Here is a 27,607-nt window from a genome sequence, read left to right on the forward strand (position 1 = left end):
GCGGGCTGCGCGCCGACGCCGGGGGTGTGGTCTCGGCCGCGCGCCCTGCGGGCTGAGGCGACCGCGGCCGTTGGCGCGGCTTGGGCGGTTGTCTTGGAGAAGCAAGATGGCGGCGACGGCGGCCGCGGTGGTGGCGGAGGAGGACACGGAGCTGCGGGACCTGCTGGTGCAGACGCTGGAGAACAGCGGGGTCCTGAACCGCATCAAGGTGAGGCGGGGGACTAGGAGCTGACGGGCGGGCGGCGGGCCGCGCTCGCGGGCCGCAGGGCCCGTGTGCACGCGGGCGTCACAAAGGGGCGCGGGGCGCGATGGAGGGGCCGCCCGGGCTGGGGTCCGAGCCGCCGGCCACCTCGGGGGCGGCCCGCGCAGGGGTCCGGGGTCAGTCACGGGGAGCCCCGGGCGGTGCGGCAGTGAGCGGACGAAGGGGCCCAGCCGGCTTTAGTCGGAGGAGGCCGACCTCGGCGTCCGGGGTCCAGTCTCCGCAGCCCCCTCTGGTCCCCACTGCACGTTTGGGGTCCAGTCTCCGCAGCCCCCTCTGGTCCCCACTGCACGTTTGGGGTCCAGTTGCTCACTGTCCCCTCTGATCCCCACTGCACGTTTGGGGCTCATTTGTCCACTGCTCCCCCCGGTCCCCGCCCCGCCTCCGATCGTACAGTCGCCCACAGTCCGGTGGTCGAGTTGCTCCCCACTCCTTGGCCAGCCCCTCCAGCTTTCTGTAACAAGCGGGATGCGGGTGTCCAACGGCTTGTTTCTTGGAGTGTGTTTCTCATTCATTCACACGACTGGTGGGCATGATTAAGGACTGGAGGTCCCAGCTTAAACCAGAGAGATGGGTGCCGAGAGAGACAGTGCCAGGGGCACGAACAGTGGACTTGAGAGCCTGGGTCATTTTCTTCAGAGGGTGTCAGGGTGCCCTCTGACCTCTCTCTGCACCTGCCTCCTAAGCATTGTCATCTTGCTGGTTTTCGTTTTGAGTTTGGAAATTTGGGTGTTTGTGCTTCTTGCCATGAAAATTGTCTGGAGATAATTTTTGTTCTTTTCCTCCTCTCCACCCCGCTTTTTAAAGGCTGAACTCCGAGCAGCTGTGTTTTTAGCACTAGAGGAGCAAGAAAAAGTAGAGGTATGAAATCTACAAACTTTAACGACCATATTCATTTATGTTTAAGTTCTAATTACTTAAAAGCCATTCTGAGATGCTGTTTATAGTAGTGTATAGCCAGGGATAATTTTGAACTAAAGATTATGCTTCTTTACTGTTAGGGGAGAGTTAAGGTCGTTCTCTTTTCATGTATGCTTTAGACTTTTGGAGTAACCTAAAGAAAGTTATCACAGGAACTCTGAAGTCAGTACTAAATCTCATAGATCCCTTTCCTTAGGGGAAATTGGAAACACTTGAAGAAATGGTTTCATAGTCCTTTATGCTCCAGGGATCCTTTAATTCATTAACATTTAAAATCCATTACTATTACACCTAAATTACACCTAAAAATTTCTTTTGCTGCTGTCAGGAGCAATCTCCTAACTACTCCCTTACCTGTCTCAGTCCTCACCTTAACAAAAAAACCGTTCCTGTAATATTCAGTAGTTACAGAATGGATTTAACCATAATTTTTTGTGTAACAGTATTTTACTTAATATCTTGCAAAAAAATTAAACTTTGGTCTACATTTTGTAGTGGGGACGAACATGTAACGTTTAATGATATTTCGTTTTTTTAACAGAACAAAACTCCTTTAGTCAATGAGAGCCTGAAAAAGTTTTTAAATACAAAGGACGGTAAGATGTTTGTTGTTTATTTTGTCTGTCTCTGAATTTTCGAATCCTGACTCCATTTGAGAGAAGTCAGGAATTTCAGATTATTTTTTGAAATTTCAAATATTAGAAGTTCTCGTTTTAAATTGTATATGATTGGACAGCTGTTGATTTGCTATTGAACATCCTTGGCTATGGAACATTATTGGTTAAAGACAGTTTTATTACAGAAAGCTGACTTACTGTAAAAAGTTATAAGCAAATTAGTCTAATCCATTTATGGAACATCATATTGTCTTATTGTTTCAGACTGACAATCCTAATGAGGGAGACTGAGACATTTATCCCTTAATTGTATTATTCAGAGAGAAGAAATTGTAATTTAAAACCTTGAGAAACTTTATTCCCTTTAGCTATCTTACTTCCAGTGTCGATGATGAGGCTTCGGTTCCTAAAGATCCTCTCCCACTTTCTCTTTTGCTCTTTGCAGGCCGGCTGGTGGCCAGTCTCGTTGCCGAATTTCTTCAGTTTTTTAATCTTGACTTTACCTTGGCAGTTTTTCAACCTGAAACTAGCACAGTAAGAATGATGCTTTTTAATGTCTGTCCTTGAAGCTGCCTTTGACACAGATGCGTTCATTACAAGTTGAAAATTAACAAAATTTGACAATGTAGAGTGTCTTGCATAAAGATTGTTTTTATAGTTGATATGTCTTAGTTTCTTAAAAGCCATCTGAGCTGTTAGACAGCTGGCACCAATGTCCCTGCTTCACAAAACTTGCCAGAATTGTTCTTGCAAAGTGAGTGTGTTCTGGTGTTAGCCTGCGCCTGCTAGTGGGGACTTTAAACATGGAGATGTGTAATCTTAAAAATGGAGATTTCATTCATTAGAAAAATGGTGTCTTTGAGTTTAGAGATGCCTTTAAGTTGGAAAATAGTTTTCTTTCACCTCTGAAAATAGTTTTGCTATATTTTTGTGCATTTCTGTTTTACTTTCTTACATCTTATTTCTTGCCCAGTTTCAAGGTCTTGAAGGTCGAGAGAATTTAGCCCGAGATTTAGGAATTATTGAAGCCGAAGGTACTGTGGGTGGACCCTTATTATTAGAAGTGATCAGACGCTGTCAACAAAAAGAAAAAGGGCTGACCAGTGGGGAAGTGAGTACGGTCCTGTCCTTTGTTATCTGTTCCTGTTTTCCAGTCATTGCATATCTAGGGCGGCCGTGCGGATTAGTTGACACGTGTTGAGTCAGTCAGCTTGAAATAAAAAGAGGCCATTCCTTCAAATCAAACCAGACATACTCAGAGATTGTATAAATGCACGATTTGATGAAAACTGTAGACACAGAAGCTCTGAGGCTGCTGCTGTGCCTTTTCTGGGGAGGGACCCTCAAAGCGCGGGGTTCAGACCAGGTGTGTGGAGCCCCTGCCGGCTCCCCCACCAGCCGAGTTCTGCCTTGTTCACGCGACTCCCTGCCCGGCTCCTCCTCTGTGGACGGGGATGGTGGACGTCCACTCAGGCACCGGGAGGCTCACATGCACGAGTTGGTGCATGTGGGAGACTGAGGACACCCAACGGATCGCTGGTCGTTATTTTTATTATTGCTTCTAAACATAGACGGGCTGAACTGTAGGCTTGTTAAAAATTTTTTGAACTTAAAGTCTTTTTAAAACTAGGCTTAAAACTTTGAACTGTTGATTTTGCAGTTTCTAAACAATTTGATAGTTTAAATTAGCCATTGTATTTCTGATTCTTAGCCTTTCTTTTTAGAAATCATGCTAATGAGATTAATGGTCTGGTTTCCTTTACAATCATTTCCCATCAAGATGCTGTTTCACAGACAGACAGCACTGTAATTGTCTCAGGTATCTTGTTGCATAGAGGTGGGCAGGTAGGAGCCTGGGAGGCTATGGGCTGCCGTTACTCCATTCGGAGTCTCAGAGTGTGTTTCCCATTAGAATCTTTGAAAATCATTAAAGCGTGACTGAGTACCTATAGCATCAAAGGCATACTAAATAGATTGTTTAATTAAAAGATAAAATATAAGCAAGCCGTCTGTTCTAGAGGAGTTGGGAGCTAGTCACGGTGTGCTCACATAAGGCAGTGCACATTGCAATTAGGGCTGCCGTGCTGGCCCGGATCCACCTACAGCGCAGGAGAGGGAGGAGACGCGGGTCCCAATCCTGGGTCGGAAGGATCCCCTGGAGAAGGCAGTGGCAACCCAGTCCAGTTTTCTTGCCTGGAGAATCTCACGCACAGAGGAGCCTGGCGGGCTGCAGTTCATGGGGTCGCAAAGAGACACTACTGAGCCGCCGAGCTCACACACAGCCGTCATGGAGGACGGGCACTGTAGTCCATGGTCAGCTCTGCACTTTTTAGGGGCAGCAGTTTTTAGTTAGAGAGCAGTAGTTGTTTCAGGTTGGAATTTTGTTGAGCTCCATCTCAGTGTGAGGCTGGGGGAGAGTGTGGGAAGGGCATTGGAGAAGGCGGTGAGCCCTCACTGCAGCTCATGCACTGGGGCTCAGTCATTTGTAATATTCGAGCACTTTTTGGTGTGAACTTACTCCATGAGGCCGTTGTGCTAGCTTCTAGTGAATGAAAAGGTGGCCTTGGTCCCTGCTGTCTCCTGGGCCTCAGTCTGTGGGTGGAGGTGACACGTCTTTCGGCTTCTGGGGCCCAGATTGCTGTCTCTCCGCTTGCCCCTTGTGTCTGTTGCTCTCTGCTCTGGGATTCCCCTCGCGCAGTGGTGGCTGCCCTCTGTCTCTCTGGTCTGCGCTCCCTGCCTTAGCATCCTAGTAGTGACCTGGACTCGGGGGCCAGACTGCTTGGGTGACACCCAGGCTCTGCTCCACCCTGTGTGTGACCCTCTTTGGCCACTTACCCTCCACGTGCCTCAGGCCCAGCACCTGTGAGATGGAGAGACTCGGGTGTGTCGGTGGTCGCATCGAGGACTAGAGGCTGCCGCATCACGGAGCTCTGGGAGCCATGCCGGGCAGGCCATGACCACTGTTCCTGTTCCATCCTTTGCTGTTAGGACTGAACACAGGATTCCCAAGCCCAGTCCAATCGTTTTCACAGGCTTGAGACCAGAATTTCCAGCCTTTCACCTGGTTAACTCACTGGCACGTTTGAATCTTTGTGAAAGAAAACTGACTTTGTTGTCTTTACTTCTGACAGTGAAAGCTGCACCAGACCAGAAGTGGTCCCCAGCCCACCCCCGCCCGGCCCCTCCTGCACGTCCCCCCACCCCACACCCGCCCGGCCCCTCCTGCACGTCCCGTCTCAGTTTGCATAGGTTCTGTCCCTGTGGTCCCCACCCCACACCCGCCCGGCCCCTCCTGCACGTCCCGTCTCAGTCTGCATAGGTTCTGTCCCTGTGGCTCGGCTCGCCCTGGCCCCGTTTGTCAGTGAGAGTTGTCGCTGTGCCTCCTGGGCCCTGGGGGTTTGGCAGTAGCTCCTGAAAGAAAGGCTGCTTCCTGGGAGCTCTCTATGCCCTCCTTGGCAGGATGTCTGCCTCAAACACAGACACAGTAGTTTTCCTGTCCAGTAGGTTTGATTTGGAATCGAGACTCAGTAAATGCGTTTTCAGTCTGTGACTCTTCACAGATGGGTCCAAAGCTTCCCACTCAGTTTGCCTGGTTCGTAGGTGAGGTCTGTCACGTGGACCCGGCCTGGGGTCTCAGTAGCTCCAGAATGTGATCGTTTCCTCCCTCAGGATGCAGACCCGTTAGGCTGGACGTGTCTCTCTGCTTTGTGCTGGTTTTCCACCCTTCATGCCCGGGTGTCTCATTTTAGTAGTTCGTGTATGTACACGCACACACACGCAGTGGATTGATACTTGAAGTAGGGAGCTCACGGTGTCTGCATGGGCCCTTTTGTCATTTACTAGTCCTTATCACTTAGAGGGCAAACATTCTGTGATTTTTATAATGAAATAAAAAATTGTAGATTTAATTGACCTCATTTTGACTTTTGATGCTGGAGAAGAAAACTAGCTGTGGATTAGCCCACTGAACTCAGAGAGGCTTTCACCCCAAGTGATTCTGTGTGTGTGCATGCGAAGTTGCTTCAGTCGCCTCTGCGACCCTGTGGACCATAGACTGCTGGGTCCTCTGTCCATGGGGTTCTCCAGCAAGAGGACTGGAGTGGGCTGCCCTGCCCTCCTCCAGGGGATCCTCCCAACCCAGGGATGGGACCTATGCCTCTTATCCCTCCTGAAATGCAGGCAGGTTCCTTACCACTAACGCCACCTGGGAAGCCTCAGAACGTGCGTTTTAAACCTTCCTTAAAACCAGGTTGCTGGAGCCACATCTTTTCAGTCTTTTCTGTTCATGATTGCTGAATTAATTCTAAAATTCAGCCCTTTGTCTATTTCTTCCCTCTTTAAACGTTGCAGTGAGTATGGAATGACACTGAATAATCTCCAGGTTCCTCAGCGGTGGGCTTCCCTGGTGGCTCAGCTGGTAAAGAATCTGCCTGCAATGCGGGATACCTGGGTTCGATCCCTGGGTTGGGAAGATCCCCTGGAGAAGGGAACAGCTACCCACTCCAGTATTCTTGCCTGGACGTTCCTTGGACAGGGGAGTCCATGAGGTCTCAAAGAGTCAGACACGCCTGAGCAACTCTCACTTCCTCAGCTATAAGATCCTGCATGATGTGGTCCCAACCTGGCTTTCTAGCCCCATGCCTGGTTTTGAATCTGGAAGCTCCAGACAGAGCGCACCCCAGAGTGGCCTTTGCTTCCTTGCCCTGTCCTTTTTCTCTTCTTTTCGCCTGAAGTGATCCTCTCCCCCACCCAGCTCTGCAGTGTTGCCCTGCACCTTCTCTCTCCTTCCTCTCTCACTCCTGGCAGCCCCTGTAACTGAGGGCCTCATCCCGCATTTTTGAAATAGTTACTTGTTTTTATGAGGGTTTGTGTTTTTTTTTTTTGAGACCAAATGAAGTAAAGAAGTCCAGGGAGGGAAGAAAGAGATGATCTTTGAGACTCAGAGGACAGTGTTTTTGTGGTGAGCAGGGAAAGCAAAGTGAGAAGCTTCACTTGGAAAGAACGCTAGGGGCGTATTTATTAATACCTGTGGCCTGAGGAGCCTGTTCAAGTGCTTGAGGGAAACACTCAGCAGGTAATTAGAATCCTAAGTCTGTTTATTTGTGGTTGTGGTAAAATTTGGAGAAAATCTAAGGATGTTTATATTAATAGGAAGAAATAAAAATGGCAACATTGTGTAGTGGTTTTAAGTGTTTAAATTCTGTTGAGGTATAACTAGTATTTTATGCTTTGTTTTTAAATGTGTCTTAATTTTCAACCATGTAATATTTCAGGGCGCACTGGACCTGTCTGATGTACATTCTCCACCAAAGTCACCGGAAGGAAAAACAGGTGCACACACTCCTCCCAGTAAGGTGAGCGGGCCAAGGCTCCTGTCTCTAGTCTTGGTACGAGTGTTGTTGTTGTTGAAGGTGCTTTTTATCTTTGGTTGAAGTCTTTATTTATGGGAATCTTCTGAAACTTTAATAAGCCCCTTTGGGACCATTATACAAGTCAGTAGGAAATGCCATGTAAATATGTTCTTAAATTGTTTCATCAGTGATTTATATGCCGAGCCACATGAGATTTGTATCTTAGTACTATGCATTTTTAAAATACTAAATTTACTTTTTCTAATAAAAAATTTTTTAAATTAATTCTTTTGCTTTGTTGATAGTGTTTTGAGTATTGTACCATAGAAATGTGCTGTTAAATGACAGAATTGTAGGATATTTGCATTCATTTCATACTGTGAACATTTTGTCCAATTGACAGAAGAAGTTTACTTATTTTTCACTTTTAAATTCCTATAATTTCAGAATATTAAGTTCCAGAATATAAAAGTGTTGGTTAAATACTGTAGACAGGTGCTCAGATTTGGAATTGTGCATTATGATGATTTTTTTATACTGATGAGCTATTTTGAGAGCTTAAAAGAACGTTTATGTACTCTGGTTATCTTTGTGTGGTGTGCATGCGTATGTGTATGAGTCGTGTGTGTCGCTGCACGTGTGTGTGTATGAGGGGTGTGTCTGTACGTGTGTGAGTTGTGTGTTGTCTGTACGTGCACGTGTGTATGAGTAGTATGTGTGTTGTGTGTGTGCGTGTGTGTGCATGTGTGTCTGCACACGCATGTATGTATGAGTTGTGTGTCTGCGTGCGTGCATGTGTATGAAGTGTGTGTGTGCGCGCACATGCACATGAGGTGTGTGTGTCTCTGTGTGTGCATGCGTATGAGTTGTGTGTGTCTGCGTGCACGTGTGTATGAGTTGTGTGTGTGTGTGTGTGAGTTCAAGTTAAGGCCTTCTGACTTCAGGGATTTGGATAATGGAGAAGAAATGGAGTGGGACTGCTGCTGGAATTTAGAATCAGGGCTGCCCATCCTAGTGGGGTGGATGGAAGGGTGACGGTCAGGAAGGGTGTCCTCCCCTGCACCGGGTGGCGCTGCGCGCGGTGGGCGAGCCCGCGGGTGCTGTCCACGGGGCGTGGGTCTGCTGGTGCCGCGTGAGCGCCTCTGGTGGAGCGCGTCCCCCCGCCCCGACGGCTCCGTTGCTGTGTCTTTCTGAATCAGGTGATCGTCGAGAGAGCAGCGGTTACACTGCTAGGTTCCTTTCTTTTCCAGAGGCCTGGGAGTAGGCACCCGTGAATGCTTCCAGTTGTTTGTTGCTGGTTCTTTGATTTTGTGGCTCCTTTTTATTTTTTAAATTTGGGAGTCAGAGGAATGTTGTGCATTATTCCCAACCAGAAATGAGGCCATCATGCTGTTGGTAGCTGTCCTGCTTCCTGAGGTCCAGTTAGCCTTTCCTGGTAGGGGGGTGGGCAGGTGTTGGTCTAGGAAGGATTCTCCTACGATGCTCATCAGGCTGGAACTTCTGTGCAGGGAGAGTGAGGTTGTGAGTCAGTCTGATGCTGTCTTCAGATGAAGTGCCACACAGAGAGCCACAGGAGAAAAAAGCTTTGCTTTCTGTGACAATATCTGGCTTTAGTGGTATTTAAATTAATGCATATTCCTAAATACTTAGTAGTACCTGTAGCACTGAGTTATTTGGAAGTTCTCTTTTTAGATATTTTTTCTTAAAGCATGTTAGCAATATGGACTTTCCACATATTGTATGTCTTCAGGATGAAATATTAATGTCTGTTACGTATTTCTATTCTCTCTACATAAAAATGTTTTAAGCTCGATCATGAGAATGATCATGAGACTTAACTTTTAAGTCAGGAAATGTTGCTGTAAGTACAGAGAAGTGATGGTAATTTTTAAGGTGAACCTGGAGACACTTGATTGTTTCCAGTGGTCCCCATCAACCCTCTGACGGTCTTCAGCTTTGCCTGGGGCTCTCCGTCAGCACCTAGGCCTGTGGGGGCAGTGGGCACTTCGGACACCGTAGCTCATCTCTAGTGGGGCTGTTTGGAGACAAGGCATTCTGTTGGCAATTAAAATGCAGTTCCTCTCTAGTCCTACAGGGTCGTGATTCAGGATCCCAGTACTTCGCCCACCCCTTTCTGGTCAGCTTCCTTCTCTCTCTGAGGTCTCTGAATGTCTGGGGCTCTAAGAAGGGCACCTCATCAGCCTGGAGAGCTCTAGGAGTCCTGGGAAGCTGTGGCCAGGCCCAGGGCCAGCCTGGCCCGGACGAGCTCACTCTGCTTCCCCCCGAGAAAGGCGGTTCCTAAAGGAAGCTGCGAGGATGGAAGGCTGGCTTTCTCGGGGTGCCTCTGGCCAGAGTGGGAAGGAGTGAGTCTCACGCGGGGAGCGGGGTGGGGTGAGGTTGTGGGCCCTGTGTGTGACCCTGTGACTGCTGGACATGAACTGTAGCGTGAGTTTAGGAAGAGTGTCAAGAAAAGGCTAAAAAAATGTTTAGAATATATTAGACTTTCCAATTTTAAGACATTTTCTGATAGGAATCTTTTTTAGTTTGGTATGAATTAGTTTACTTTTAAAGGTTTCTATTTTGTGGTAAAATGTCATTTCATTCTCATGCTCAGATACCAAGGTATAAAGGACAAGGTAACAAGAAGACAAGCGGGCAGCAGCCTGGTGCCAAGGTAACACGCGGGAGGGCGGGGAGGAGAGCGGCTGGCCGGGCACACCGCCAGCCCCTGCGGGCCTCCCCGGGTGCCCAGTTCCCCCTGGCCTAGGGCTGTGTTTCCTTTTGAAATACCGCTTTCTTTATCTACGAGCAGAATATGCCAAAGTCATGGCGACATAAAATAAAAAGTAGTTTGACTTCCAGTTTTTACCCAGTGAAAATCATATTATTGTATTTTAAAACTCTGCTCTCAGTTTGGCCTCGAAAATTCCTTAATTTGTTGGCAACAGAAAAAGTTGAAAATACCTTCCTCTTACTTTACTTTTCTCTTAAGTGGATGGTCACCTGTGTTTTCTTAACCTTCTGATTTTTATCTGAGGTAATTAGAACATCAGACTACTTTTTGGATAAGCTCTAGTTGGTAACCGAGGAGAAGGCAATGGCACCCCACTCCAGTACTCTTGCCTGGAAAAATCCCATGGACGGAGGAGCCTGGTGGGCTGCAGTCCATGGGGTCGCAAAGAGTCTGACACTGCTGAGCAACTTCACTTTGACTTTTCACTTTCATGCATTGGAGAAGGAAATGGCAACCCATTCCAGTGTTCTTGCCTGGAGGATCCCAGGGACTGTGGAGCCTGGTGGGCTGCCATCTGTGGGGTCGCACACAGTCGGACATGACTGAAGCGACTTAGCAGCAGCAGCAGCAATTGGTAACCGAAAGGCCAGCCCTGGTATCCTTCAGGACACTCGACTCGTGTTGGACAGCTGTCAGCCCTGTGCGTCCGTTAGCCTTTCTCTAAGCCCTGGCCCTCCAAGCGCCTGCCCACAGTGGACTCGGGGACCCACTGTGTCACTGCCTAAGGGGCTGCTTTTTTTCCTCCCCAAAAGGTCTCAGACTTTGAATAAGTTTGTAGATGTGCTGCTTATAATATTTAAATATTAGAATTCTCAGGAGTAATTATCAATTGCTAATGTAGTTCTTACACTTATTTAGAATAAAATCAAGTTATTTAATGTTTAGTTCTGTGAGAGTCGCTAATCCTTGTTGAGTCTTAGTTTATGTACAGATTTTTTTCACTGAGTTCAAGACTTCCAAAATTTAAGCATTTTGAAAAATTGTGTTTGCTATGTTAGCTGGCTTTAGTTCTAGTGGTTTCCATGGTAAGTTCCTGTTATTATATTTGTTCATACTGCTCTTTGTGCACTATTACATGAGAAGATGTTTTAAAATGTATTGGAGTATATTTACATAGTGAAAGTCTTCAGTGTTAAGTGCTGAGAGCAAGACGAATTTAACACAGATCCTCCCTGAAGCAGCTTATGGTCAAATGGCAGAGGTGAGACAGACCTTAAGGAAAATAATTGAAAGTATAAATTGGAATTTTTTCATAGATGTCCTAAATCAACTTCTCACCCTTTTTTTAAAGTATATTTTGTAGTATTGCATTTTAAACTCTTGTTGGTGTCATGAGTTTTAAAGACGCTAGAACATTTGAAAGAAGTTGATATGTAGAACCAGAGCCCCCGGGAGACGTGCTTCACTTTGTGCGCTGGTCGCAGCCTTGGGGCCCAGATGTCCCGCTTCCTCTGCTCCAAGCAGGGCTCGCGTGCTCTGAGGGGTGACTGGAGAGTCTGTCTGCCCGGACGCTGGAGTTGCAGGCTGCAAGTTCGCCCCTCTTGTTTCGTGATTGTACTCCTGAGCCCAGAGCACTTGCTCAGTCACTTGGAAACAGTTTTCCCCTCTCCCTCCTGCTCACGTCTCTGAGTCGCTTTTACGAGGAGCCTGTGCTGTCCCCATGTTGCCTGCTTCCAGCCTGAGAGACGAGCCTGTTCCTCTCCCGTCCCCGCCTTTCTGCTCTGCCCTGTGCACACAGCAGGTGCCCAGTACCCTGAAGTAGCCCGACACTCTCCACATCCTAACAACCAAGATAGTGAGCTGCCTCTGGTCTGGGGTGGCCCGCAGCCGGGCTCCAGGGGGAGCCCTTCACACCGGAGGCAGTGGCACCTTCATCGGGGAGTGCCACCCCGGCCGTGAAGAGCCCAAGCCCCGGGCGCCCAGCAGAAAAAGCTGCCCTGCCTTACTGTTTGCTTTGCCTGTGGTAAGGCATAAGTATTCATTACTCATTCAGAAACTTGGCTATTTTCAGAGAAGCTATATTCATATCAGAAATAAACTTTAAAAAATCAGTTATATGGATAACTAGTTTGTACTTACTACTGTTGTAAACCTGTTAATATACATAGCAAAATCTAAGGTTTTGGACTAATTTAGTAGAAATAAAAGTTACATTCCTGGTTTTGTTATTGTAAGACAGTGAAGGATGGATAGTAGAGGAGAAATACAAGGTGCAAAAATACTGGATGAGAAGGTGTTTCTTTACTCAGACATTTTCAATGTGTATTAACATTTGCAATGCATTTGTAATAATCTGTTTAATTGTAAACTGTTTTGTTGTACCAAGCATGGTGCTAGTTGTCTGGAAAATATATAAAAAATCACAACAGACTTGGTAGGCTCCACAAAGGTTTTTACCATTCAGATGAAAAAACTGAGTAAGATGTTAGATGGATGGTTTGTTTTCAACATTAAGCAGTTTCAATCATCACATTAAATGGTGCATCAAAGGTTATCCTTTCTGTTGATAATTGTTTTCAGGTGTTTTAAAACTAATTTTTGTTGAGTTTTTTTTTTTTTTTTTTTGGCCTCAAGTTCTTAATAAATGACATTTCTTAATTTGTTCCTTATTTTTGGAATTCTGGGATAAGCCCAGCCTTAAGTTGTGTGCCTTCCCAGGTGGCTCAGTGGTGAAGAGTCCGCCTGCTGGCGCAGGAGCAGGAGACGCGAGAGTAGGGGAGGGGAGCGGAGGCCTGGCACAGAGGGGAATTAAAACTGGACAGATACTTTGAAATGCTTTTGCAGAGCTGGGATATTCCTTTGGCTTTTATGTTTCTCTCTTAAGAACAGTGCAGATTAAGCCTTTAGTGTAGAAGAGTAAGTTTGTTTTCTTCCAGGTTTTTAAGACAGTCTAATAATTGAGTTTTCAGCTACTGGGAAAACAGTAATTTCTCTGTGAAACTTCTCTATGGTGCTAATTCTCTGTTAATGTAGAAAGGATTAAAGTCTTGACTGTGTAAGTGTTAGAGAAAATGGATCATCCACTGGAGTTTTCTTTCAGTTTTGCTGTAGTTTACCTTCAAGTGTATGAGTCCTGACATTCACGAAGGGCACTTCGTGACTGCCGTGGTGCTGGGCAGTAGGCCTCTCTGTTAAGAAAAGACACAGCTTCGTTATGTTTCAGATGTTTATTATAAATACCTCTTAGTTCCCAGGGCTGCTCTAACAAAGTCCCTCAGACGTGGTAGCTCAGAGCAGTGGACATGCATTGTCCCCGGCTCTGGAGGCTGGAGGCTGGAGGCTGAGATCAGGGTGTCTCAGGATTGGCTCCTTCTGAGGTGGGAAGGAGAGTCCTTGCCTGCCTCTCGGCAGCTTCTCATGGCTCCTGGCCCTCCTGCATGCCCTTTGGCGTGTAGACACGTCACCCATGTCTCTGCTGTCGTGTTCATGGGCCGTCTCCCTGTGTTCACCTGTCCTCTCTCATCAGGACACCAGGGGTATTGTGTTAGGGGCCGACCCTCCTCCTCCATGGCCCCCTCATAGCTGGTTACATCTGTAGTGACCCTGTTTGTGAATGAGGGCACATTCTCGAGGCCTGTGCTTTAGGCTTACAGTGTCCCTTTTTGGGGGACAGTGGAGAATCAGTGGAAAAATAACTCCAGAAGGAATGAAGGGATAGAGCCAAAGCAAAAACAACACCCAGTTGTAGATGTGACTGATGATAGAAGCAAGGTCTGATGCTGTAAAGAGCAATATTGCATAGGAACCTGGAATGCTGGGTCCATGAATCAAGGCAAATTGGAAATGCTCAGACAGGAGATGGCAAGAGTGAACGTCAACATTCTAGGAATCAGCAGACTGAATGGGTGAATTTAACTCAGATGACCATTATATCTACTACTGTGGGCAGGAATCCCTTAGAAGAAGTGGAGTAGCCATCATAGTCAACAAAAGAGTCTGAAATGCAGTACTCAGATACAGTCTCAAAAGCGACAGAATGATCTTTGTTCATTTCCAGCGCAAACCATTCAGTATCATGGTAATCCAAGTCTGTGCCCCGACTAGTAACGCTAAAGAAGCTGAAGTTGAACAGTTCTATGAAGACCTACAAGACCTTCTAGAACTAACACCCCCAAAAGATGTCCTTTTCATTATAGGGAACTAAATTCAAAAGTAGGAAGTCAAGAAACACCTGGAGTAACAGGCAAATTTGGCCTTGGAGTACAGAATGAAGCAGGGCAAAGGCTAATAGAGTTTTGCCAAGAGAATGCACTGGTCATAGCAAATACCCTCTTCCCACAACGCAAGAGAAGATTCTACACATGGACATCACCAGATGGTCAATACCAAAATCAGATTATATTCTTTGCAGCCAAAGATGGAGAAGCTCTATATAGTCAGCAAAAACAAGACCAGAAGCTGACTGTGGCTCAGACCATGAACTCCTTATTGCCAAATTCAGACTGAAATTGAAGAAAGTGGGGAAAACCACTAGACCGTTCAGGTATGACCTAAATCAAATCCCTTATGATTATACAGTGGAAGTGAGAAATAGATTTAAGGGACTAGATCTGATAGATAGAGTGCCTGATGAACTATGGACAGAGGTTCGTGACATGGTACAGGAGACAGGGATCAAGACCATCCCCAAGAAAAAGAAGTGCATAAAAGCAAAATGGCTGTCTGAGGAGGCCTTACAAATAGCTGTGAAAAGAAGAGAAGCAAAAAGCAAAGGAGAAAAGGAAAAATATACCCATTTGAATAGAGTTCCAAAGAATAGCAAGGAGAGATAAGAAAGCTTTCCTCAGCAATCGGTGCAGAGAAATAGAAGAAAACAATAGAATGGGAAAGACTAGAGATGTCTTCAAGAAAATTAGAGATACCAAGGGAACATTTCATGCAAAGATGGGCTCAATAAAGGACAGAAATGGTATGGACCTAACAGAAACAGAAGATATTAAAAAGAGGTGGCAAGAATACACAGAAGAACTGTACAAAAAAGATCTTCACGACCCAGATAATCACGATGGTGTGATCGCTCACCTAGACCAGACATCCTGGAATGTGAAGTCAGGTGGGCCTTAGGAAGCATCGCTATGCACAAAGCCAGTGGGGTGACGGGGTTCCAGCTGCTGCTGCTGCAGGCATGTCCGACTGCGCGGCCCCATGAACAGCAGCCCACCAGGCTCCCCCGTCCCTGGGGAACTCCAGTTGAGCTATTTCAAATCTTGGAAGATGATGCTGTGAAAGTGCTGCACTCAATATGCCAGCAAATAAATTTGGAAAACTCGGCAGTGGCCACAGGACTGGAAAAGGTTGGTTTTCATTCCAATCCCAAAGAAAGGCAATGCCAAAGAATGCTCAAACTACTGCACAGTTGCACTCATCTCACACGCTAGTAAAGTAATGCTCAAAATTTTCCAAGCCTCAGCAATATGTGAACCGTGAACTTCCAGATGTTCAAGCTGGGTTTAGAAAAGGCAGAGGAATCAGAGATCAAATTGCCAACATCCGCTGGATCATGGAAAAAGCAAGAATTCCAGAAAAACATCTATTGCTGCTTTATTGACTATGCCAAAGCGTTTAGACTGTGTGGATCACAATAAACTGGAAAATTCTGAAAAAGATGGGAATACCAGACCACTTGACCTGCCTCTTGAGAAACCTATATGCAGGTCCGGAAGCAACAGTTAGAACTGGACATGGACCAACAGACTGGTTACAAATCAGGAAAGGAGTCCGTCAAGGCTGTATATTGTCACCCTGCTTATTTAATTTATATGCAGAGTACATCATGAAAAACTCTGGGCTAGAAGAAGCACAAGCTGGAATCAAGATTGCTGAGAGAAATATCAATAGCTTCAGATATGCAGATGACACCACCCTTACGGCAGGAAGTGAAGAAGAACTAAAGAGCCTCTTGATGAAAGTGAAAGAGGAGAGTGAAAAAGTTGGCTTAAAGCTCAGCATTCAGAAAACTGAGATCATGGCATCTGGTCCCATCACTTCATAGGAAATAGATGGGGAAACAGTGGCTGACTATTTTTTTGGGCTCCAAAATCACTGCAGATGGTGACTGCAGCCATGAAATTAAAAGACAGTTACTCCTTGGAAAGAAAGTTATGACCAACCTAGAGAGCGTATTAAAAAGCAGAGACATTACTTTGCCAACAAAGGTCCACCTAGTCGAGGCTATGGTTTTTCCAGTGGTCATGTATGGATGTGAGAGTTGGACTATAAAGCTGAGCACAGAAGAATTGATACTTTTGAACTGTGGTGTTGGAGAAGACCCTTGAGAGTCCCTTGGACTGCAAGGAGATCCAACCAGTCCATCGCAAAGGAAATCAGTCTTGAATATTCATTGAAACGGTTGATGCTGAAGCTGAAGCTCTAATACTTTGGCCACCTGATGCGAAAAGCTGACTCATTGGAAAAGACCCTGATGCTGGGAAAGATTGAACGCAGGAGGAGAAGGGGACGACAGAGGATGAGATGGTTGGATGGCATCACCGACTCGATGGACGTGGGTTTCATGAACTCCGGGAGCTGCTGATGGACAGGGAGGCCTGGTGCGCTGCAGTACACGGCGTCGCAAAGAGTCGGACACGACTGAGCGATTGAACTGAACTGAACCTTCTGTGGGAACACAATTAAACTCATAATAACTCCAGGGCCTCTAGGGTGGTCCTGCTGTGAATTCTAAACCATTGTCAGAGGATTTTTTTTCTGGTCACACTTTTGCAGTACTTTTGTTTTAATCTAAAAAATGTTTTGATTAATGTTTCTCCTGTTAATGTGGATTTCTTTTTTTGTTTAGTAGTAAAAAATAGGTGGAATTAAGTTTAATGAATTCATTAGTAACCCAGTTAGATAATGGTCTTTGGTAAAAAAAAAAAAAAAAGAGCCAGGTATAAAGTAATGACACATTCCTGTGTGATTTAGAAATTGATGTTGGGAACACTTCCAAAGAAGTTTCAGTGTTTTTGAAGTTTAATTTTTACTCCATAGATAAATAGAACTATAATTTATTTTTTAAAAGTATGTTTGTATTATGTTGAACATCATAATGTGCTATGCCATGAAAGTTGTCTTCCTAAAACTAGTCTTTTGTTTCATAGCAAGAATGTTGCTAAAACCTGTCAAAAATAATCATGGACATATTAGTTACTCAGTTCAGATAATTCATTGTATGAACTTAAGTTATGTTGATGATGTGAGACTTTGAAATGACGATTGTTTTTTGTAATGTGCTTTACGTTTGTGTTTGTCTGTTTCAGGTCAGGCATCCTTTTGAGTTTTCTCAGGGGTGTTTTGAAGGAGATACTATCTCAGTATCTATAGTCATAAATGTGTTTAAATAGCAGAATAATTCAGGGTATTTATTTCCTAATGTATATTCCTTTGAAAATACACAAATCTTTTAAAACATTTGTAAATCAGAAATTATAATGGGCATAAATCTTATTAAGAAATAAATAAGTGGTTGGTGTGTCTCTGTAACTAATAATAACAGGAAAACCTCAGGAAGGTTGTGAGGAAATTTGAAAAATTGTGTGCTTCTTTGAAAATATCCTATGTTGTCTGAAAGGGAGATAACTTGGTGTTTATCTCTCCAGACATCTCTTTATACAACCACTTATTTCTCTACATTAATAACATATGGAATGCATAGCGTGTGTCTTACCTGCTGTTGCCTAATCATGCCTTCTAGTGAGTGTGAAAATGTCAGCGAGTATGTTACTGCTCAGTCCCCTGCCACACCCGTGTTAAAAGTGCAGTCATCCTGGTGTCTCGTGGAATCAGTTATAACACATGCTGTTACTACCCTGCTTCAGTAGTCAGCAGCTTTTCCCCAACCGCTTATCCCTTTTTTTCTTCACTCCTTGTGGTAACTTGGCTTGGAAAAGACTACTCTGGTTCAGTTTTTGAGAGAATTCATGCCTGAAAACGTTAAATTTCTTAAAATTACATAGTTAGTAGTAGAGTACGGGGCCTTCCCTGGTGGCTCAGATGGTAAAGAATCTGCCTGCAATGCAGGAGACCCCGGGTTCAATCCCTGGGTCAGGAAGATCCCCTGGAGAAGAGAATGGCAGCCCACTCCAGATTCCCGCCTGGAGAATTCCATGGACAGAGGAGCCTGGCAGGTTACATGGGATCCATGGGGTTGCAGTGTTGGGCATGACTGAGCACACACAGAGCGGAGACTGTGTTGCGTATTCGTGCTTCAGGAGAGCACTCTGCTCACACACCTGGAGCTTACTCAGTGCTGCTCTCTGCAGTGGGAGGGCTGAATCTGACCCATAAGAACTGCAGTTTCCTGTGACTCGGCTGAACAGAGAGCATAGGCCTTTCGCGTAACCTCTGGAATCAGACTCTGATAGCAGGCCCCTGAGCCCCCCAGAGGCCTGGGCAAGTGACTGAGATGCCTCTGCATCTCCCTTTCCTTGTCGGCAGGGAAGACAGAACCTGTCCGCATACCATAGAGTTACTTTGAGGATTAAAATCAGGCAACCGTGGGAGACATTTGAAGGCTTTCCATAAATGATAGCTCCTTTTATTATTGCTAACCTGGCTTTTTGGTTTCATTATTATTTTTATTGTTGTTGACATAGACACGTCTAAAGGCAAAAAGAAATCTGACCAAGGATAGAATAAAATTTGGTTGCGAAGGATAGGCTGACTGAAAACAAGAAGCACGTTTTGTGCTAACGTCACCAGGTCAGTAGGACAAGAGTAAGAATGAATGCTTGGCAGAGTCGTGCGTGGCTTTAAGGCTGTGGAAACCTGGGACTCTGCTTGTGGCTGAGATGGTAAAGAATCTGCCTGCAGTGCGGACTCTCGAGTTCCATCTCTGAGTGGGGAAGATCCCCTGGAGAATGGAATGGCCATCCACTCCAGTATTCCTGCCTGGATAATTCCACGGACACAGGAGCCTGGTGAGCTGCAGTCCATGGAGTCGCAGAGTCAGACGTGGCTGAGTGACTAACACTTTAACTTTCACATAGTAACATACATATACATGCGTCCATGGGTGTACAAGGAAGGTGTGGATTAGGGAGTCACTGAAAGTCTGAATGAAGAGTGATTTCACTCACAAAACTTTGATCTTGATGCCCTTGGTATTTGGCACTGAGTAGAAAATTGTGCATTTTCCTGATATGTTCTCTGTGTTTCTCCTGGGTTCATTTATGTGATATGCTGATGATGATGCTCTTCCTTGCCTCTTCATTATGCTCTCCATTTGCCATTTGAAAACATATTAAAGTAATTTGTGAAGCAGTGATACATAATGCAGGAGGAAATGGGAGAGTTTGTTCATGAATGGGCTGGGTAAAGGTATTCCACGGAGTGGGGGAGGAGAGGAATGGTACATGGAGCAGGGGAGGAGAGGAATGGTATAAACAGGTTTGACATTTTCCCCTTCAGAAGTTAGTTATAAACTAACTCTCATGTCACCAAGAACTTTTGTCTCTTCCTCTGTCTTCTAGAAGGCCAGCAATGATGCTAGTCACAGCGACACCAGTATCTCATCATCAGAACCGAAGAGCAGAAGTGGTCTTCACTTACTGGCCCATGAAACTAAGATCGGGTCCTTGTTGAGCAACAACAGTCTCGATGTCAATGCCAAAGCGGGTCCCGGTCCAGAAGATGATGACCTGGAAGGGGATTCTTTCTTTGATGACCCCGTTCCTAAACCAGAAGCAGCGTACGGTTGGTGAGTAACCTGTGCTTTTATGTTATCAGACCCGAGGCTTAGAAATGGAGTTTCTACATGTTTTATTTTGTGTTTAAGAAAATGAGCACCAATGGTCTGTAATTATTGAATTCATAAGTCTGATTTTGTGTCCTTAAAGCCTTTTAGGGCTTAAAGAGTCCAGGTTTTGAAAGACCTGGACATTAACGATTTCAGCAGGTAGGTGTGTGGTGCGTGCCGGCCACGTGCCAGGCACAGCAGTGATGAGGCAGGCAGGCTCTGCCTCTGGGAACTCACACTCGGATGGCAGCATCAGCGAGGGCCCGTCAGGCGCCGTGTCGGGGCGCAGCCGCCTTCGGGAGCTGAGCCGTGAGGGCAGGAGTGCGAGTGTGGAGGCCGCTGGGCCTCGAGGTGTCGGAGCTGGCCTCAGCCCCAGGGTGGGCTCGCGGAGGGGAGAGGAGGCCGCGCGGGTCACGGTGTGGCGGGCCCGAGGCCCTGGGCCAAGGTGCCTGTCGGAGGTGGACGTGAGCCGGGGAAGCGACACGGCCAGGCCTGGCCCCGCTGTGAGGGTCCCGGAAGCCCGGGGTCTGAGCAGCAGTGACCGGGACAGACCTGCGCTGTGGCGGGATCTGGCTGCTGCGTCTGCAGACGGAAGCTGTGGGGTGAGCCAGGTGGAAGTGCTGAGGAAAGTTGGTTAGGGATGTGTTCTGAATGTGGATCCAAAGGGGTTTGCTGGTAAGTGTGCGGGAGGCAGAGCAGCGTCAGGGCACCTCCAGGGGCTCCGGGCTGAGGGACTGGAAGGCTGGCACTGCCGTCACGGAGGTGAAGGGTGGAGAGAGCAAGGCTGGCTGCACGGGGCCGTGTGACCGTCCAGACCGCACTTCCCACCCGCTAATTTAAGAAGGTTGCCGACACGAAGAAGTGTGTTTTCGGGTGTGAGTGTGGGTGTGAAGGCAGAGGTCTGGGCTGGAGGAGACAGGAAAGACTCATCCCTCTGAGCTAAAGGCCCAGTGGGGGAGCTGAAGGGCCCCTGAGGAAGGGCGCTGCGGCGGAAAGGGAACCCGGGGGACGGGGAGACAGGCCAGGGCAGGCGGCTGAGCGCCACACCGCGCTCAGCGCCTGCAGGCCGCTCGGGACCTTCCCGGGCAGTCTGCTCGAGGGTGGCCGGGCCGGGGCAGGTCAGGCTGGGCTTAAGAGCCCGAGGGTGGGGCTGTGGGGGCAACTGGTTTCCTGCTGAGTTGACTGTAGGGGGCGCGGAGCATGCGGCGGCGGCTGGAGGGGACATGGGGTGAGAAGCGTCAAGGTGGGAGACAGCAGCACGCCTGTATGTTGCTGAGAAGAACCAAATGTTAAAGAGGGAAATTGGAAACGAGGTCAGAGAGGGACGGGACTCCTGGAGTGCTGGAGGGGTGAGAGGCCGTGGTGTGAGTGCGAGCAGGCGGGCCAGGCGTGTTGTCAGACGTCCCCGGGAGGCGGGCAGTCCTGGCTCTGAGCAGGGGTCAGCTGGCGGGGTCGTCCATGGCCCGGCCGGCAGGGCCATGACTGGAGTGTCGTGCTGTGCTCGTTGGCTCCTGGGCTGTTCCTTGCCTGCATCTCTGGGCCCCTGAAGCGGCTCCCAGTGAAAGCACAGACGGTGAGGCTGGTGAGAGGGGCAGGTGCGTTTAGGGGAGAAAATTCTGGAGATAGGCGATAATGCCTTGCATGAATTTGCAGTGATTCTTGGTCTGCTTTGCCTTGCAGGTATAGATTTTGGCTTCAACCTGTGACATGTATATTCTTTAGTTCCCAGCCCCTGCATTGCCTATGAGATGGATTCAAGGTGCTTATGCGTTACGGGCAGCGTGTAAGAACCGCGTTAACTGTGTGCTTGTTTCCCGTCAGGAGAAGTGAACCCAGTAAGCAAGCAGGAAGCCTTGCGTCGCTCTCTGATGCACCCCCCCTAAAAAGTGGACTCAGCTCCCTTGCTGGAGCCCCTTCATTGAAAGAGTCTGAAAGTGAGTGAAAGTTCTAGATTTGCTGATTGAAGACATGTACTTGGTAGGCTGCTGATATTTTTCCTCTAATTGTGTATGATCATTTATTTTTTCAGAAAATATATGTAAAATCATAAGAATAGCCTATAATTTTGCTACTCAGTGATATTTTCTGTTAATATTTTGTTACTGTTAAAATTTGAGTCTGGTCATATCTTCTGTACTGTTTTGTATTCTGCTTTTCCTGTGCCATGAAAATACTTTCAGAAAATTGAGTTTTTAGCTGTCTTATATAATAAATAGACATAATTTTAAGCCATCTCTCTTTTGCTGGACATTTAAAATGACTTATGTAGGATTTAAGTACAATTAATTTTTTAAAGTTTGTGTTAGAGATTCTGTACATACCACAGTAATCGTTGTAAGAATGTTAAAATACTCCTCTGCCTTTGGAGATCTGGATCAGCTGTATGTTTTTGTATGTAGCCAAGATGGGGATTGTTAGCTCGAATTGGAGTGGCCTTGCTGCGCACAGATGGCGATGAGACCCAGGATTTAAAGGCACAGCCTCAAACGTGCAGTTGGAGTGCAGATAGATGGGCTTTGTGTGCTGCATCAGAGTAGATACAGGGTTTAACTGCCAGTGTTTAGAGCATAAGTGTGCCTCTGAGTAGATCTTTATTAAGAAATTGCTCTGGGATTTTGCACAATCTTGTAGTGCGCCTAAGCTCCCCAGGTGGCGCTAGAGGTAAAGAACGTGCTTGCCAATGCAGGTGACGTAACAGATGCAGGTTCGATCCCTGGATCAGGAAGAACCCCTGGAGAAGGAAATGGCAACCCACTCCAGCATTCATGCCTGGAGAAGCCCCTGGACTCAGGAGCCTCGCGGGCTACAGTCCACGGGGTGGCACAGAGTCAGACACGACTGAGCACGCACGGAGTGCTGCTGAGCTTTCGTGAGGCGCGGCTCCACTGTAGATGGATTCCCCAGGGCACGCACAGGAGGCGGTCTGTGGCTTCTCGCAGCATCTAGTAAACTCACCACGTGTCTGTCAGACTGCCACGCCAGTTCCCCTCCTTTTCTCCTTTCCTGTGGCCTTGTCACCCCCAGGGAAGGAGTCCAGAATGCCATGATCGTGCCGCTCTTGACACTGATTCAGGAGTAGTGACTGAGAGAGGGCATTGAGAACAAGGGCTGAAAAGCGAAACCGGCGAGGAGATGAGCTTAGTAAGCAAAATAGCCATTAAATTGAAGCAGGTAAAAATGGTTTCGATTTCCAAGTTCCAAAAAAGAATATAGTATGGCTACAAAAGGTCTGTATACTATGGTAGTGTGTGGTTAAAATGGGTGTGTGATACATAATGTAAGCATATTGTATTGTATAATGAATAATGCAGTGTAATTCATAATTTATTCGTAATTTATAGTCAATTCGTAATTTATTAGTGTTCAGTTATCATGTGTCAACAGACCCTGAAAAAAAAAAAAAGTTGACATGGTTTAGAGACTGTTGTATTGTAACAGACAATTTAATGTGCATATTTTTTCCTGTTCACAGGTAAAAGGGGAAACACAATTCTAAAAGATCTTAAATTGGTCAATGATAAAATTGGATCACTTGGATTAGGTAACTGAATTTCCAGTTTCAGTATTGATTGCTTTCAGGTGATTGTTTTTTAGACTAAAATCTTCAGTGAAGGGCCAGTCAGCCTATCCGGAGCTCCTTATATTAGACAAAGGTGCTCGGGTTCACAGACGGGCACTGGGCACGTTTAAAGCACAAGCCGGCAAACTCTGCGGTGGGACAGAGCAGGCGCTTTAGGCCTTGTGGCCACGTGTAGAGTGTGTCAAGAGTTGGTGTTTTACAGTCACTGAAAACTGTAGAAGTCACTCTCAGCTCACAGGCTGCACGGAACAGGTTGTGGCAGATTTGGCCTGGGGGTGAGCTGTCCGTAGAACCAGGAGGTCAGCAGCTGATGGCCGGCTCCAGCACAGTATGTGGTGGCTGTTTTGTCCTGGAATTGGCTGCGGAAGCTGGAGGCGAGTGAGGGGGTGGTTAGTTTCCCCAAATCCAAGTGCAGCCCAGCTGTCCCCACTGTGTTAGCTGGGTTTTCACTCTTCACTCTGTCTGCCGTGGGGTAGTTTTTGAAGGAAACATGTATGTCTAATTGTAGATATTATGAGGTGTGTTTATTATAAATACATATGTATGTTTTCTTAAACTTATCAGGGACTGGAGAAGAAGATGACTATGTTGATGATTTTAATAGGTAAGAAAAATGGTTGGACAAGAAATATATAAATTGTCAACAATGTCCGAACAGGACAGTATGACAGAATCACATTTGTGCTTATTTAGTGTCTGTCTGCTCTTTTTTGTGTTGATTGCACGTGAGTTAAAGAGAGTTAATCAAGAACTGGCCCTAGACTTTGAAGCATGTTTTTGATGTCACTTTAGAATAAGAACATCTTCCTCATGTTCAGGGAGCTTAATGAGAATCAGAAGAGGAAGCAGCGTTGGAGGGTGACTCAGGCCGCAGGAGCAGTGTGGGCACGGTTGTCGGGGCTCTGGCCCTTTTCCCATCTCACTGGTGGGAATTGTCTACAATTGGCGTCAACAGAGTGCCCTCTCAGATTGTTTTTCTGATTGAGATGACAGTTCTTGATATTTTGTTTCAAATAACTTTTTTATAAATGTAAAAAAAACATAATCTATGACTTGGTTAATAATTGGGAAGTAATATTTGTTGTAGATATGATTAGGAATTTTAAATCAGTGTGCGGATTTTATGCAATTGATAGTTTTTCTTCCAGTTTAGGACTCATGTTTACTTTGTAACGTACAGTATTCTGAGAGATGAAAGTTAAAAATCCGGGTTTTCTTCTTTGAAGCCGTGTGACTACAGTCACCACTGTGACCTTAGTTTTCTCATCTGTTAAATGGGTGGGACTGGGCCTGCTGCCGCTGCTAAGGCAGCTTAGGATCAAGTGAGATGGGATGTATGGAATGAATGACATGTAATATTTTATTGTATTTTATTTAAAGAATTAAGACACCCGAAACATGAAAGAATGGTAGTTACTCTTTCTCAATGCTTGTAATCAGAGTTCTTATTTTTATTTTTCCCTGAAATTAGTACCAGCCATCGCTCAGAGAAGAGTGAGCTGAGTATTGGGGAAGAGATCGAGGAGGACCTCTCTGTGGACGTGGATGATGCCAACACCAGTGATAAGGTACGAGGCCGCCCCTCCCCCGGGGCCCGCCGTCTGTGCCTGTTGCCTCGAGTCGCTGGGAAGCTTCAGAGGCTGGGAGAAGAGCAGTTGAAAATTAGCAAAGGTTTATGGTGGGGTTTCCTGCTCCAGATCTGAGAACAACACCTGTCATGAATGTTTTCAGTTATGGCCCGTTTTGCTTGTGAAATGCCTGCGTGTTATTACTGGGACTTCATTGCTGTGGGTGTAGGGCCGCTCCAGTGGGTCAGGACTGGAGTCAGAGCCCACTGCCTCAGGGTGTAGACAGTGTAGGCAAGGGGTCCTCGTCAGAGAAGTCCCTGGGGGAGGAGGTGGCCGCAGAGGAGTCCCGTGAGTGCTGGAGCTGAAGCAGAGCCTGGCTGCAGGGTGTCGGCGAGCCCTGAGCAGGCCAGGGGAAGAGACCGCGCTAACAGGCACTCGGGGGTAAAGTCAGGACTTGGTTTTGCAGATGCACACCTGAGCTGTCTGTCGGCAGAGAGCAGAGTGCTCAGGTGTGTGCCGGGTGTGAGATGCCAGGTGGCATCTCAGGATCGGGTGCCCACGGTGACCTGAGGGCGGCTGCCTCTCGGTCAGGGTGGCTCCCACTGGAGGTGGAGCTTGCTTTGCAGAGTGAGGTAGGACTGGCTGTCACCCACTACCACGGGGAAAGGCCTTCAACCAGGCTGCACTGTGTAACGACTCTGGGCCTGCCTTCTTGTTCTTTGCTGTGTGTTTGCTTCTGCAAGCTCTAGCCTGTGACCCTCCGTTTCTTCATTCCTGAGATGGGGGTGTTAATGCCGCCCTTACAGGGCTGTTCTGAAGGTTGAGTGATAGTATGTGAGGCGCCTTCTCTGGTTCCTGATGCCATGTACTAAGTTCTCTTACCGTTTCACCTTATGTCATCCTAACGAGTCCTGAAAAGACTGCTTTAAAGTTACCAAAAGAACTACAAATGGGTGATTTTAGCAGTCAGTCATCTTGTTAATGTCGAGTTCACCCGGCTGCTCAGCTTCTGTTATCGTTGCCAATTTCAAAACAGGAAGAAGAAAGTGAGGAAGAGGACTTTAAAAAATATATATATACTTGGAGGATAATTGCTTTACAGTGTTGTTTTCTGCTGTGAATCAGCTGTAGGTATAAATATGTCCCCTCGCTCCCGCCTCCCCCCCGCTCCCACCCCTGTAGGTCATCACGGAGCCTGAGCTGTGCTCCCTGGTCATAGAGCAGATTCCCACTGGCTTGTATCTTACGTGTGGTAATGTATGTGTTTCCACGCCAGGACAAGTGAGTCAGTGTAAGATGCTATTTTAAGTTACAGCAGTATGCTACGAATCATTTACGACTGTTTTCTTGCTGACACTGATTCTCTTCTTTCTTCTGAACGACCAGCTGGACGACCTGACGCAGGACCTGACCGTGTCCCAGCTCAGTGACGTCGCCGATTACCTGGAAGACGTCGCCTAGGCCCGCGAGAGGCAAGCGCGCTGGTCAGCAAAGGACAGGACTCTGATCAGTTCCTTTTTTCCTCCAGACAATCACTCTTTGCTGGAATGTCTGCTCCCTGGTGGTGCCTTGTGTTGCAAAAGATTACAGATATTTTTAAAAATTAACCTTTCATTATACTAAACACAATAATTCCTATTTGAGCCCATGTGTGGAAGATTTAATATTCCTAGTTTGGTGTAGGTGCATGTTTCCCTATGAGAGCTGATGAGGCGCACATTCACCACAAGGAGGGAGCCGGTGCGGTGCCGGTATCAGCGCATCGCCACGCGCCAGTAAAGCTGTTGGTTCCCGGCTCCGCGTGCTGCCGGCGCCGGGGCTCGGGCGAGGCGGCAGCAGGAGGGGCGCCTGCAGTCAGAGGGTGCGGCGGTGGGTGGTTCCGCAGGGGGCTGGCCTGTGGCCCGGAAGATCTGCAGCCTGGAGCCCGTCACTGTAAGTTACACTTGATAGGTTGACTCGGCTTTGCATTTCCTTCCGTTTGGGAGGTCTGTTAGACCATTAAGGTTATATTAAAATCCTCGTGTGTGTCCTTAGTTTTGCTTATTTTAAAGATTGAAATCTGGAGGTGCTTGTGATTTTTTATTTGTGGAATCAATTCGTGGAATTGTCCCTGATGCATTTGAGGTCACCACCCTGGTTCCATGTAAGCAGTTTTGTTCACAGGTTCTCGTCATTGCAGTTATAATTTATTATTTGTAACGATGCTTTGAAACATATTAAATACCAAAATGCATCTGAAACCATGAAGCAGTGCTTTCATTTCAGATCTGTAAGCTGGTTAATTTAAATCCACATTGGACTGGAACGGTGGTCATGGCCTAAGACCAGACCCAGATGACCAGTTTTACACACTGCAGTCTCACTGGGGCCCTTCAGGGTCGAGCCGGGGATGGAGTTTGGGGCAGTCTGGTGTGTGTCTGCCCGCTGTGCTGCTGTCTGTACAGGTGCTGACACCCGTGGTCCTGAGTGTTAAAAAGAGCTGCGGGAGGTGAGGTATGCTTGTTGGTAAGCACAGCTGTGACCGACGGTTAAATTCTGTACTTTTTAATTTCAATTCAAACTTTTTATTAAGAGTCGCCTTTGTTAATAAAAGGAGCAAATTAGAACTTACTGATCTCAAGACATGAATAGACTTTGTGGTTTTGTATACCAGGTTTTCATTTCATGAGTCTACAGACTTCACACGTGCTTACTGGGCTCTGAGATGCGAAGGGAGATGATAATGTAAGTATTTAGGTTATACGACATTAGAATCTGATTTTATAAAATTTCAGAGAAGCTGAG

At 46.7% G+C, this 27,607-nt stretch overlaps 1 protein-coding gene across 4 annotated transcripts; it reads left to right on the plus strand.

Annotated features, from left to right (window-relative positions):
• CEP43 (centrosomal protein 43) lies at positions 1–27,066 on the plus strand. Of its 4 annotated transcripts, none has more exons than XM_055536185.1 (13): positions 1–208; positions 1,067–1,120; positions 1,722–1,776; positions 2,243–2,331; positions 2,771–2,908; positions 7,071–7,151; positions 9,763–9,822; positions 19,413–19,636; positions 21,497–21,609; positions 23,148–23,216; positions 23,820–23,859; positions 24,727–24,823; positions 26,210–27,066. In XM_055536185.1, the coding sequence occupies exons 1-13, from the start codon at positions 107–109 to the stop codon at positions 26,282–26,284; spliced, it is 1,197 nt and encodes a 398-aa protein (XP_055392160.1). In that variant the 5' UTR covers positions 1–106; the 3' UTR covers positions 26,285–27,066. The 4 variants fall into 4 exon arrangements, with proteins under 4 accessions (XP_055392160.1, XP_055392163.1, XP_055392159.1 ...); XM_055536184.1 differs by having other exon boundaries at positions 2–208; positions 19,410–19,636; XM_055536188.1 differs by lacking the exon at positions 9,763–9,822.
• The last annotated feature ends 541 nt before the right edge of the window (positions 27,067–27,607 follow it).

Source organism: Bubalus kerabau, chromosome 9, assembly GCF_029407905.1.
Source record: "Bubalus kerabau isolate K-KA32 ecotype Philippines breed swamp buffalo chromosome 9, PCC_UOA_SB_1v2, whole genome shotgun sequence".
NCBI classification, from domain to species: domain Eukaryota; kingdom Metazoa; phylum Chordata; class Mammalia; order Artiodactyla; family Bovidae; genus Bubalus; species Bubalus kerabau.